This window comes from Octopus sinensis, linkage group LG1, assembly GCF_006345805.1.
Source record: "Octopus sinensis linkage group LG1, ASM634580v1, whole genome shotgun sequence".
NCBI lineage: Eukaryota > Metazoa > Mollusca > Cephalopoda > Octopoda > Octopodidae > Octopus > Octopus sinensis.
The window spans coordinates 53,922,213-53,937,212 of record NC_042997.1 but is presented as its reverse complement, the minus strand read 5'-3'; the positions used below and the strand labels follow the sequence as shown (position 1 = coordinate 53,937,212).

The 15,000-nt window shown below is 34.9% G+C and overlaps 1 protein-coding gene across 1 annotated transcript in view; it reads right to left on the bottom strand.

The window, feature by feature from the left end:
- LOC115212185 (tubulin alpha-8 chain-like) overlaps positions 1–15,000 on the bottom strand; it is a 70,943-nt gene that overhangs the window by 35,738 nt on the left and 20,205 nt on the right. Inside the window, exon 2 of the mRNA XM_029781028.2 lies at positions 1,331–1,562. Coding sequence (XP_029636888.1) covers positions 1,331–1,562 — 232 coding nt within the window. The remainder of the gene's footprint in view (positions 1–1,330; positions 1,563–15,000) is intronic.

Genomic DNA, 15,000 nt, shown 5'->3' with positions numbered 1-15,000 from the left:
ATACAACATAGAAATATAAAACAGTAGGCTTTATATCGTATAAAAAGAGGGCGAATTTACCAAAAAAATTTCAACAAGAGAAGCTCGCCTCCAGTGAGGAAGACGACTTATGGTAATTCGGACGAAAGCCCGCAAAATTCCAGATTGTCCTAATGCTTCAAAAGGGCTCAAAAGTATCCTTTTTCATTTTCTTGAGTGGGGAACCGATTTTTATGATAGATGCGACTAACAGCTGCATCTATGTATAACACCTATGTATGACAACTGTTCGACACAAGCTCATAAATTAGTGATGCACGAATAGTGAACAAAAGCATATAAGATTGTTTTGGTGCCCTGCGTACATCTAGTAGAAGTTTAGCTGCTGTCACACTACCATAACCGTAGTTTGTCCTAAGCAAGCAATGCATCTCACTAACACTATCAGACCATGGCTTTATGGAAGTTGTCTAAAATGTCCGACTTGAAAGTTTCCAGAAACGACTGCTCAGACTGTTCTCATCAACATGCAGAATCGTTATCAGGTCATCCCCAAGTATAGCATCCACTAACCTCTAAACAAATGCCATTATACAGTGTAGCGATCAAACTTCTGAAAACGGGACCGACTGAGGATAACTTCCAGGTAGCGATGGTAGGACTGATTTTTTTTGATCAGTGTCTTACTAACTAACATTAGATTTATTCCCCAAACTACATTATAATACCTAACATTGGATGTGGCTGTTATGGAGAGATCTACTGGGAATTGCACAGATCTTTGGGACAAATACTAAGCTTTTGGCCAGCATCTTTGCCAATATTTTTAACTTGCGAGGCGGCGAACTGGCAGAAACGTTAGCATGCCAAGCGAAATTCTTAGCAGTATTTCGTCTGTCTTTACTTTTCTAGTTCAAATTCCGTCGAGGTCGACTTTGCCTTTCATCCTTTCGGGATCGATAAATTAAGTACTAGTTGCGTACTGGGGTCGATCTAATCGACTGGCTCGCTTCCCAAAAAATTTGGGCCTTGTACATAGAGTAGAAAAGAATATTTTTAACTCTCTGCTTAGCAGAGCCGTGAGACTGCAGTTGTTTAAGGCGCCCTTCTTATTCGGATCCTTTTCGTACCGCATTCAATGCTACTTTACTGGAAGGATGAAAGATAAATCATGTGGACAAGAGCTCGCGCGCGTACACATACACCCGCCAACACACACACACACACACGCACACACACACACACACACACACACACACACACACACACACACACACACACACACACACACACACTGTCCTATTATCATTATTCCTGATGAATACATACACCAACAAAATCATTTACAAACCTACGACACTAGGCTCCAAGTCAACATATACAGCTCTAGGAACATGCTTGCCAGCAGTTGTCTCCCTGAAGAAGGCATTGAAAGAAATTTCTTCATTTAAGTCTGCATCATCTGGGTTGTCTTGCTGAAGGTAACCACTTGGATGAATACCGTGCTCCAAGCAATACAGTTCCCAGCAAGCGTTTCCAATCTGCACTCCCGCTTGACCGACATGTATTGAAATACATTCTCGCTGGAAATAAATAAATGAATAAATAAATAATTAAAAAAAAGAGTAGGACATATGAAAACTGAAATGATTAACGATAAAAGATAATATAGCAAATTTTAGTCAAATGTTTAACCGAGCAGTTTAGAGAGTAAATTTAGCAAAGTTTAATTATGGATATAAAAGCTACAATACAACATTTATTGCAAATAAAAGCTGAAAAATATTTTCTCGAAAAAGTATTGAACGTTAACGTATTAAATTATCGAAACTTTGTTTTTATATTCAAATATTAAAAATAAAATTCTTATTTCTTTATTGCCCACAAAGGGCTAAACATAGAGGGGACAAACAAGGACAGACAAAGGGATTAAGTCGTTTAGATCGACCCCAGTGCGTAACTGGTACTTTATTTATCGACCCCAAAAGGATGAAAGGTAAAGTCGACCTCGGCGGAATTTGAACTCAGAACGTAACGGGAGACGAAATACTGCTAAGCCTTTCGCCCGGCGTGCTAACAATTCTGCCAGCTCGCCGCCTTTATTAAAAATAAAATTCTCTCGGCGTATTACATGGAAAACTGCAATGGCTGAGAATCGTTGGTTTTGACTCTACTTTTGTGGAACTTAAATTCAAAAACACGAATGCTTTTAGTGTAAAGTATCTCAGATTAATATAAGCATATATAATGCAGAAAGCACCTGATAGCTTACTAGAAATAATTACGCGATGAAACAATATTTTCCAATGATCAACGTTATTTTCATTATTTTGAGTAGTATAGAAGATAGTTCCGAAAGTGTTTCGGCTTTGTTATGACCTCGTCAGCAAAGATTAGCTTTCACCTTACGTAGAAAAGAAATGAAGAAAGAATCACTTGGTAATGTAGAAGATTGTACTCTTATTAGGCTTAGAAAATATAATAGCTTAAATAATAAAGAAACCCATATATATTCTTTTCTACTCTAGGCACAAGGCCCAAAATTTTGGGGGAGGCGGGGCCAGTTGATTACATCGACTCTAGTACGTAACTGGTACTTAATTTATCAACCCCGAAAGGATGAAAGGCAAAGTCGACCTCGGCGGAATTTGAACTCAGAACGTAAAGACAGACGAAATACTGCTAAGCATTTCGCTCGGCTTGCTAACGTTCCTGACAGCTCGCCGCCTTAGGAACCCATATATATATATACATTTCGGGCCTTGTGCCTAGAGTAGTATATATATACTAGTATTATGACCCGTCGTTGCCGGGTCATAGTGCTAGTGCATGTATATATGCGTATATATATATGTGTTCATATTACATGTACATCTAAATATATACATCTACACATAAAATACAAAATACAAAGTTATATCTTGATATCGCTAGTGATAACAATACTCAAAATATATAACAGACTGGAATTGATAGCCCGTCTCTTGTAATTTCGATCAATTGTACCTTGTCCTCCCTCTTGTATAGAAGTGTGGCTACAATCCAGCCTACCTCTACTTCTGGGGGAGGGGGGCATTTAAAATTTTTATCCGGGACGTGCTACGTTCCAGATATAAAGGTAAAAATAAAATATTTCCACTTTGCAAGTTCGAGTCAAGTACTCCCTTGCACGCTCCATTGACTCGAGCCTTGCTTCTATTGTGGCGAATTTACCGCCTCTGGTTAGATATCTTTCATAGTCGCACCAAGACACTTTTCGAAGGTGCTTTCCTCCAGGTGCTCAAATCTTCTTTTTTCTCTACATTGTATACTTTATAGACAATAGTCTTATCTTTAATTTATTTTTTTTATTATATATCTGGACTATTCCATTTCTGCACACTAATTTTATTTTTAATTTATTCCCATTCATGTGAAAACACTTATTCAAGTTCAAATCATTGATGCAATTTTATATGCAATTGCTATTTTTACTTTTGTTATGTTACGATTATATTATACTTTAGTTTGATTTTAATTATTACTTACTACATATAATTCAATTGTTATTATTATTTTTATTGTTAAAGTGAAAGCATCTGACATAAAATAGAGAAATGTTTTTGTTTCACTTTTAAGACGTAGTACTGAAATAGTGGAGAAGATATGATATTGCTATGGGCTCGCTCTAGGCAAGAAGTTGAACATTTTGTTTGCCCATGAAACTACATGGATTCTAAGTAAGGCATGTGTAAAATTTGAATGAAATTGGTTGTGTAGTTCTCAAGTTTTAGGGAAACACACAGACAGACAGACAGACACACATTTTCAGTTTTATATATATATATATATTATATATATATATATATATATATATATATAATTTTAATCCAAAAGGGAAACAAAAAAACAACAACAACAGGAACAATTACAGTATTATTATTAATAGGCGCTCAGGAGATGGAAGCAGGGAGGTATGACGTTTCGAGCGGAGCTCTTCGTCGGAAACATAAAGAAGGAAGAGAGAGGAAAGAAAGATCCCAGAGCGGGCAACAGGGAAAGAGAAAAAAGACGACTGGTGTTTACGAGTTGCACATGGTGAAGGCGGATGTTGACGATAACAAGAGCAAAGTGGGTTTTTTAAAGGCAAAAGAGTGGAGACAAGGTTGGTAACCCAACAGATGTGTGTGTATGTGTGAGTGTGTGCATGTGCGTGTGTGTATGTGTGTGTGTGAGGCGAGATGAAAAAACAAAAAAATATAGGTGTGTGTTAGTGTGTGCGTCTGTGTGTAGGCGTGTGAGGTAGGGCGAGACTAGTGGTCAGCTAGCAGACAAGAAAAAGAAGGAAGGAGGAAGGGAGGTCAGTAGTAAGAAAAAGAAGGAAGGAGGAAGGGATATATATATATATATATATATACATACATACATACATACATACATACATACATACATACATACATACATACATCTTAAATCTTAAGCATCAAACAGAGAAAGGGTTTTAGTTTACTGGTTTGCTAGGATAATCTCAATTAATCAAAGTTTTCCAACTCACTGCATTACATTTGTGAGACTTTACTATATTTCTGCTAGGGCCGTTGTTAATAACCAAGGATTAAAATAAGCAAAGATTAAATAAACAAAGATTAAGAAACAAAGATTAAAAAGTTTTATTCATTCTCTTTGAGAGTCATGATACAATATACTTTTTATTATAGTGTATACGGTAATTTTTAACGACTGTCATTTAAACCGTTAATTTATTCATTTGTACGCAATATTACAAGAAAATACGACAAGCTTCTCGGTTTCCTTATACATTATGGTAATTTTTTAAAATTCTTGACTCCTCAAAATTACAAAATAACAACCAATCAAAAACTGCATAATTAACATTATAACCTATATCTTTCTAAAGCGGGCATTAATTTCAAGACGAAATTCTAATTCTCAAACCCGAAAAACTTGAAGAGTAACTTGGAAATGTTTTTATATGCTTATGAAAAGAAATCCAACGCGTAAAACCTCATTTACAACTCACAATTGGGCTTCTTTCGTGGGTGGTGTGAGGTGTAGGTGGTAAAAGCGTTGGCTGAAGAAAAAAAATCAAGGGAAGGAAAAAAAGAAGAAGCAATAACAGGAAAGGTTTTACTATAGAGCAAACTGGAATGCTGAGTAAATGAGAGCGAAGACAGATACACAGAACAACTTGTTTTTCTTTCCTTCTCTGTTATTTGCTCCAGGCATACATTTGTAAAGCGAAACCCAAACTATGTGTTTTCCCATCATTATCGTTGTACATCAGGTTTGTTTATTTGTCTTTTTGTTCCGCTGAAGAAGTCTAAAGAGAAAAGAATGAGGAATTTCATTGTATTTAGTACCATTGATAGATTCGTTTAGAAACCATTTTCTAGCTGCCATTAAAACACAAAACTGTCTTATTAATAGAAAGAATGCTTTGAATGATAATGCTTTTCATGACACGAATCTGTTATGACAAGCATTTGTCGACAAAAGATGTTTATAGCTTATATTTACTCATCCGCAACAGTGAAATTCTTAATCGTTGGAAGAAAAACAAACTGAATAATTTTATGCCGAAGATTGTTTCAGGGCCAGTAACCAATTTAACATTTTTTCTGAAGGAATAAGAGATTTTGTGGTTGCTTAAGTGTATAAAATGTTTACTTCGACAGTGCTTGTAAGAATGTGTTTGTATATGTGTATTACAGAGAGAAGGCAAGAGCGAGAGGGAGAGAGTAAGAGAGAGAGAGAGAGAGAGAGAGAGAGATAGAGAGATAGAGAGAGAGAGTGAGAGAGAGAGAGAGAGTGAAAGAGAGAGAGAGAGAGATATCGTGTGAAGAATTTATCTGAATGATTTGATGGTTAAAAATGTGAAAAGTGACATGAGAAGAAAAGCTAAGTATACATGCTTGCATATCAAAACGTGCTTAATAAAGACGTTTTACTTTTCTACTTTGGAACAGAAAAATCTAAATTTGCCGGCAAAAGACAGCAGCTAGATAGATTACTATTGAGTTGGTATTTCGTTTTTAATTTTTCAATCCGATTCATGTCCATGTAGACTGGTCTAGCTACCAAATTCTATCACTATTCTTTGTGTACACTTGAGACAAATTCGCCAAACAGAATCTTTTTCAGTTGAAGTCATAATTGTAACAGCAAGATAATCATTTACATGGAGAACGTTCATCAATGCATGCCAACATTCAGTTTTTTATAAATTCAAATTTCGAAGTCATCTCCTTTACTTTTGAAGAGAATAACCACTACGTTAATGATTTTTCTTTTCATTACTATGTCATTATTTTAAATTACTTAATCACTGAATGTATTTCACTAAACTCATATATTGCATGTCCTCCCATTAGAGTTTTAATCAATTTCATAGTTCTCTTTCTTGCCTTTTACAAGAATTTTTTATTGATGTTAATGAAGTATTTTTCATTATAGGCGTAATTTTAATCGATTCCCGGTGGTAGTGGTGATGGGGACTTTTTTCATCGCATATTTTACTACTCGCTTAGGTTTCTCATAGTTTAGCTCCTTAAAATGTACGGATAGTTTTTTTTTTCCGGTTAGTCTAAATTACAATACCATGAATTTGTAGAATGTACTCTACGGAGGAGTCACACATAAGTTTTGAGTGGGACTATAACTGAGTTAAAGTTTTATTTAGTGTTGCAGATCTGTTTTATTTTAAGCAAAAATCTGGAGTTGAAGTAAACTGATAGAAATCTATATCTGTAAAAATTATGAAGTTGAGCTCATGAATTCAGATGAAGTTTGTTTGCTAAGGAAACAAGTGAAAACCTGACTAACGCTTCGCATGAAAGAGACATTAAAAAAAAAAAAAGAATGTTTTCTTTAGTTTTAGTTCAGACGTGATTTCAAATAAAATATTTTGAATAGATTTGATATTAGGGTGTTGTTGAAAGTATTGAAGCTAATTTATATTTCATTTTCCCCTGGAAGTGTAGCAAATAAATTCTTTTGTTTGCTAATCAATGTTAGTGTTTAATGTGGGACTACTACATACTTCAGAGAAAGATGCACATTTTTACAGGACGCCGGTTGCATGCTACAGGTTTGAAGAAAGTTACTTAGAGAGCTTGCGTTTAGCTTTACTATCTATTGAAATATCTGCTGTGTCTACAGTGGTGAACTGCACCTTATGGAAGTCACTTGGGAGAAGAGAACGAATTATTGAGTGTTTAATGAAACTGCACAACACCGACGATGGAATACGAAACATAAACAATACAACAATTGGCTGGTCATCAGCCGACAGAATGGTCTAGTTGCAACTATCGTCGCGTTAAATCTAACGGGGATAAATAATTGTCATTGAAAGCAAAAATAATTTTTTGCTGAGTTTAATGTATACCTTGGCATTTGAAAGAATAAAATGAAACCAGATAGCTAAAAATAACTGAGTCTACGAATGAGACCAATGTTGAAAAGAAAAAAATGTGGTAATGAAAGAAGAGAGTTTTAAATGACCAGTACCAGAGTAATATAATTGCAATGAAAAAAATCACCCTTACCACAGTAATTATCATAAATGAACCAACAACAGAGCTTGTCAATCATCACTTACTGTCTCGCACGTCTGTTTAATTCACAACAGATGTTAGCAGTCAGTCATCAATGATATTAATGACATTTGTTTTTAATTTAAAATTTCCTTATTAGTATCTTTTTACAAATGAAATCTATTTACTTGGTTTCTTGAGCGAACATTTTCGTGTTCCTAATATATTTGTATATAAAGAAAACTAGGCTAGCATTTGTAGAGTATCATTGGTAGTACCATTGGCAGCATAACTTGATGTTAACACTTAATGCTGGGAACGATAAAAAGTAAAAAAGAACTAGCTGGAAATAATTATGAGGAGATAAAATAAATACTAGTCAAGTATTTAAATTATTAAAACAGACAATACTTTACCCAAAATTTCAGGCCGTGTACCTTTATTAGAAAGGAACACAATTTTAATTATTTCAGCAAATTATTTAGACAACTCCGGAAATGCTCTGGTCTTATTATGACCTTATGATCGAAGCATAGACTTCATCTTTTCGCCGAAGCAGTTATGAAAGAATTGCTAAGTGTACAATCGGCTCTGAGAATTATTACTGTGTACAGTACAAATGTGGATAGTGCTTCTTTGTTGTTTTTGCGCTAAACAGCATAAAGTGTTAAATTGACGAAAGAAACAGTGAATATTAGGTGTGCTGTGTATTAGCAATGTTAACATTTAAGATTTATAAGATGCTATTACATTTAAATTTCCATTTTCTCTCAGACAGACTAGAATTTTATTTCTGATGAAAGTGAAAAAAAAAAAAGGAAGTTGATTTAAATAATTGGTAGGTGTAGTCTTGATGTTTAGTGATGAAATATTATTTGAGCTTGACAAAATCCAAATCACACATATATACACTCACACACATATACATACAAACATACATCAAATATATTTAGGTACTGCAACGACATATTTTAAAGCTCGCAAAGTTAGATCTTTTGTAGGCCGAGAAAGACTAAGTCTAATTTCAATTTGTTGAAGTTACTAATTTTTGAGAAATCAGGGTAGGAATAAGCTATCTTCTTCCAATATTATAAGTCAGTAATGGAAATAAGGTGGTAAATGGGGCATGGAATATACCTATTCCTCAATGTCAGCGAATGGAGATATTAGCTATCAATAAAAATTTCTCTTTGAATTTGATATGCAAAAATTTTAATGCAAATCTGTAAGTTTAAACCAATACGGTTAAACTTTGATAGAATTAAACCGTTAATAAACACACTCACAAATATTATGGGGTGAAAGATTTCTTATAGTATAACTGAAATTGAAGTGAACCACGATTGGTGCATGTGTTTATTGGTAGAGTGATTCTTCCAAAGTATAGCAATGAAAATTTAATTGTTTTATTAATTATAATTATGCATACTTATTTTCTTCTGTTTACATAGTAAATTATATAATACAGATTAATCCATTGGAACAGACTTGCATATGGGAGTGACACTGAGGTTTTGTGAAGAATGAAATAAAATAATTTGAGGTCAGGTGGAGCATAAGTGTCCAAAGGTCCCGACCCCTGCACTCCAGTGTATTGGTGAATTAAGTTATTTGTATTTCATTAATCGTTGTTTATGTAAAATCATATTGCTTTGCAAATATTCGTATAATTTGATACGTGAAATATTCAATACAAAATTTACCGTTAGTAATTAAGGAAGCGAGCTGGCAGAATTGTTAGCATGCCGGGCAAAAATATTTAACGGCATTTCGTCTGTCTCTACGTTTGTATTCCGCTGAGGTCAATTTTGCCTTTCGGAGTCGATAAAATATACACCAGTTGAGTCTTGAGGTCGATGTAATCGACTTACCCCTCCCCGAAATTGCTGGCTTTGTACCAAAATTTGAAACCAATAATGACCTTTTATTCGACTGTGGAGCAACGCGGAAGAAGCGTAAAATATTAGAGAAGTATTTACTGAAGTACATAAATCATAACTTTTTAACAAGCGGTTATCCTCCAAAACGGGACATTCGTATCAGTATTAGCGCGTTTATTGGATACAGTGACGGCGGTGGTGCGATGAGACAAGTTGTTCTACTATTTTACGTCACCGACCATCACTGTGAGATTTGCGTTTTTTTTTTCCGAAATAAGATAATGACTTTATTGAACCACACTAATTAAAATTCTCCAACATCAAATTCTTGTAGTGAAGATATTTGTAGATTCTTGTGGTTATACACTGTGAAGTTATGAATACGTATGTAGGATTGCTTACCGATAATGTGGGGATGTCTTTGGATTGTATCTTTATCAAAAGTATAAAATGTTATAAATATTAGTTTCCATGTATTAGGACGGCGAGCTAGCAGAAACGGTAGCTCTCTGGGCAAAATGCTAACGGCATTTCGTCAGTTTTTCCGATCTGCGTTGCCATCAAAGTCGATTTTGCCTTTCATCCTTTCGGGGTCGATAAAATAATTACCAGTTAAGCACTGGGGTTGGTGTAATCGACCTTCCCCACTCCACTTGAACTTGCTGACCTTGTGCCAAAATTTGAAACAATATTAGTTTCATGTATTAAAGTGAGGTCCAATGACGTTTTCATGGTCTTGGGTTTTTGAATAAGTATTTTGGAAATGGTGTATATATTTAAAGTTAAATTAAGGAATAAAAAGCCACAAGACTTGCCACACATGTACAATAGAGCTATGCTACACATTTTAATTGCAATAATATTATAATTTAAATTACTCAAAATGAGTTAAAGTCACACGGTCAGTAGCTATAAAGTTGGCTAAGCTAATAACAATATAAAATGTTATGAAAACTGCCATTAGCGCGAAGAAAAACTATAGTTAAGGGGAAAACAACCGACATAAAATAGTAGCTTATTGTACGCATACACTCTCTGTCACACACACTCATCTGATATACTCAAACACAATATACAAACATACATACACCAACCTTCAACATACAAACGTAAGCATATGGAAAAGACGAGAAAAGAAGATGGAGCTAGAGCAATGTAATTAGATGTTCAGAGTGTGAATTTATTACAGATGTTCTGATTGAAGTTGATTCGGTAGTTATGGATCATGTTTTCTTTTTCTATATTAACCTCTCGGGATATCTATTTGGCCTTACCTTTTAACCATTTGTCTCTGTGAAACTAGAAAGTGGCCTCAATCTCTGATAGCTTTCTCATCTGACCCAGTTTATCTAATTGGATGGCTGTTAACAGTTAAACGTAGCAGTGAACCTATAAACTTCCGCCGCACTGGCCTACTAAAAATGTTTTGCAGATACCACATTTTTCAGTTCTTTTCCGACCTACTCTGTAAATTTTAATAGTTGTACTCGCGTCTTAGTTCGAAGAATTAATTATGTAAGAATGGGTGTTGTCAATTTTTATAGCTGGGAAATATTTAACAAAATAATTAAAGATTTTAATCAGAAGAAAATTTACCATGGCTCAGTGGATGCGTTCTGTGATTCAACTTCCTGATACAGTATAATAATTACTAAAATGACTTATACTTACGTATTCCGACCCCCCCCCCAAAAAAAAACAAGAACTACTAATATAGAGGGACAGAAAGATAAACCTATAAACGAAAAACATACTTATCTTCCTTGAAGTCAAGCCAGATGTCAAATATTGAAGGCCAATAGAAATGGATACGTCTCTTCTCCGACACACACGCACGCTCGTACACATATAAGTACGAACAGACACAAGAAATTCTTCATAATTTATGACTCATCTACTACAAATCCATATATGAAACACTGGTGCTTTGCATCACTTTATTTCTCATCTACAAAAAAAACTGAATATAAGCGATGTGGAATGTTTGCTGTCACTTGGGATTGTACCTGCTCTTTCTCTCAAGCCCCAAAAATCTAACTCACCAGCGACTAAATTTCTACTCACATACGCAACATACAAGTAGGATATTTGGTGCTCAAACTAATGGGTTCTGCCATCCTGCCTATCTGTCTCTGTCTCTCTGCCTCTCTCTTTCTCTCTCTGTCGATATGTACCTTGCATTTTACATTTTCTCTCCTACACTTGTGATAAGATGGCTAACGAAGGAGCCTTTGCATGATAGAAATAGCAGCCAATCTCCCTCAAATCGCCCACTAAGAAATTAGGAAATAGCATGCTGAATACTGTGGTCATGAATTTCCTGTACAGAGGAAAAAGTCACGGCTAGAATGCTTTGATCATAGGTCTGCTTTGATCAGGGTTAACTCGGGGTTAAACCCCACCTCCAACAACAACAGCAACAGGAGTAGCAGTTAAAAACAATTCATACTCACATACGGAGTTGCTTCACATGCAAGAAACAACTGCCAATTCTCCTTCAGATCACATCTTATGAGCTTTAAAAAAGTGCTGGCGTGTTGAATAATGTAAACCTAGATACACTATTCCTGAATATAAGATGAAACGGCCTGGGATGGAACTATTTAGTCATTCCTCGATCAAAGCTGATGTAGAACTGAACAGAAATAAATATCGTTTTTTCTTTTCTATTACTTGTTTCAATTAGTAGACTGCGGCCATACTGGGGCACCGCCTTGATGAATCGACACCAGTACTTTTTTTAAAGCCATGTACTTATTCTATCGGTCCTTTTTTCGATCCGATAAGTTACGGTGACGTAAACATACCGGTTGTCAAACTGTGATCACACACACACACACACACACACACACACACACACACACACACACACACACACACACACACACACACACACACACACGCACACACACATATATACGACGGGCTTCTTTCAGTTTCCGCCTTCCAAATCCATTCACAAAGCTTTGGTTGGCCCAAGGCTATTATAGAAGACACTTGTCCAAGCAAGCTTATTGTCACACAGCCACTTCTGTGCCTTTTATAAAAACTTTTTTTAAAAATTATTCTCCAAATTAATCACGCTGATGTCTTTGGTGGTTGTTATTAACAAATGTAACTTAATACTTTTAAAGCCAACAAACAAAATTGTTGATGCACTGAAAACACATCAACAAATAAGTGAGAACTAGAGTATTGACTTTCACACAATAGCCACATAGCAATGCAGCGTACTTCGTGAACCTTTCAAGGCTATAATAAAAGGATTAGCGTTTTCATACGGTGCAAAGTAAAGTCAGTAAGAGTTTTATGCTACTAGGACGGATTGCGCATCTGGATCTCACATGCACACATACATACATACACACGTACGTACGTGTATATATATATATATATATATATATATCACGATCACATGAGCGACTAGGCTATCAGATGTTGCTACACATCGCTGGTCACATTGTTTTAGCCTTCAAATGACGCTACCCCGCTGGCTAAGTGAGCAGGCCAACAGAAAAAAAGAGTGAGAGAAAGTTGTGGCGAAAGAGTACAGCAGGAATCGCCACCCACTGCCGGAGCCTTGTGGAGCTTTAGGTGTTTTCGCTCAATAAACACTCACATCGCCCGGTCTGGGAATCGAAACCGCGATCCTACAACCGCGAGTCCGCTGCCCTAACCACTGGGCCATTGCGCCTCCACTGTATGTATGTAGTTGTTTGTTATGGCCAGTCTGAAAGTGAAAGTTGGTTTCGCACCTATAAAGCGTTTGGCTGTAGGCGACTTGTCAGACTGTTCTTAATGTTTTAGAGTATGCCTCTTTATGGATGTATGAACTACTGACCTATATATGTATGATTAAATGCGCTCGACGCACGACAATTAAACCGTATAGGTTTTCACCGCCAATGTTAATCGCGTATTTCTATAGCGATTGTGTGGACGATGCTTTTGCTCCATGCTTGCCTTATAAACTGCATCTACTCTTTGCATCTGTAGTGTGACGTCATGTGTTGCCGAATATTGAAACACATGTAACAATTGGAATAAAGGATTATCAAGGTATGCCTGTTCTTTTCTTTAACACATACACACGCACACACACACACGCTTATATGTATATATGTATGTATATATATATATATATATATATATATATATATATATATATATATATATATGTATATATATATATATATATATATATATATATATATATATATATATATATATATGTATATGCATATATATATATATATATGATATATATATATATATATATGTATAATATATATATATATATATATATATATATATATATAATATATATATATATATATGTATATATATATATATATATATCTATATATATATATATATATGTATATATATGTATATGTATATATATGTATATATATATATATATGTATATATATATATATATATATATATATATATATATATATATATATATATATATATATATATGTATGTACACATATATATATATATATATTTGTATGTATGTATGTATGTATGTATGTATATACATATAATTTGAAAAATAACTTCTAACCCATGAAATATGCTGCATTAGACCTTAAACGAATTCATCCTTTCATCCCCATACAATAGCGTAGGTGGAAAACGGCGAACGACGGAAGGTGGTCTGCCCTGGGCGAAGCTTTTATGGGGACGGCACTTTTGGGTCTACTATATAAGGTCGTAAAAGCTTTATTGGGCCGCGGATGGGGACTGTAAACTCAAGGACTGCTCCGAGTGGCACACTCTCCAGCTACGCTACCGCTTATACTACAACTCTGTAATTGTTGTTCGATAGCCTTCTTAAAAACTATCCTATTAGCAAGACAGCGAACAAACATACATACTAATTGTGTGTGTGTGTTCGTGCGCCCGCGCGTGTGTATACATATATACACAGTCTACATGCAGATTCTCTTGCGCTCTCATAAATATTTTAATTAAGAAGAAACAATCTAAGTAATTCGGTATTATATTGCTTGTTATCTTAATATTTGCAGCTGGGTACATTGCGCTGAATTTCGTTCCCTTCAATCGCAAAATGATTGTTTTAACTTCAAGAAATGCAAGAAGTGAACTAAACAGTCTGCGGTTTCAGAGTAATTAACTAAGTGTTATGAGTGTAATAGCAGGGCCACTTATTTCTTAACCCAGACTTTAGATCAAATGTACATATTTACTTAACTGCTGCAATGGTGCATACTCGAAATTCATAAGAACGGGCTTGTTAGTTATATTATACTTGCATTAGCAGAAAAATTAATCTACTTGATATTCTCGGTTCTCAAACAATTTGAGACATCTAATATGGTAAATACTTCGCATCTCAAGAATAACTTGTTGACTGATCGTATAAGTCTGTTTTAATAATTTATTTCATTAGACTTTATTTTCTTTCATTTGTCAAGCTACTTAAATTGTCTCTGATCTGGGATCAATGCATTTGTGCAATAATTGTACAGCTTTTGAAGAAATTGTGTCGCTTTTGAAGAAAACATTATTTTAGAAATATCTTGAATGAAAATGCAGAATATTGATATCTAATGACATCTGCTTTACACTTAACC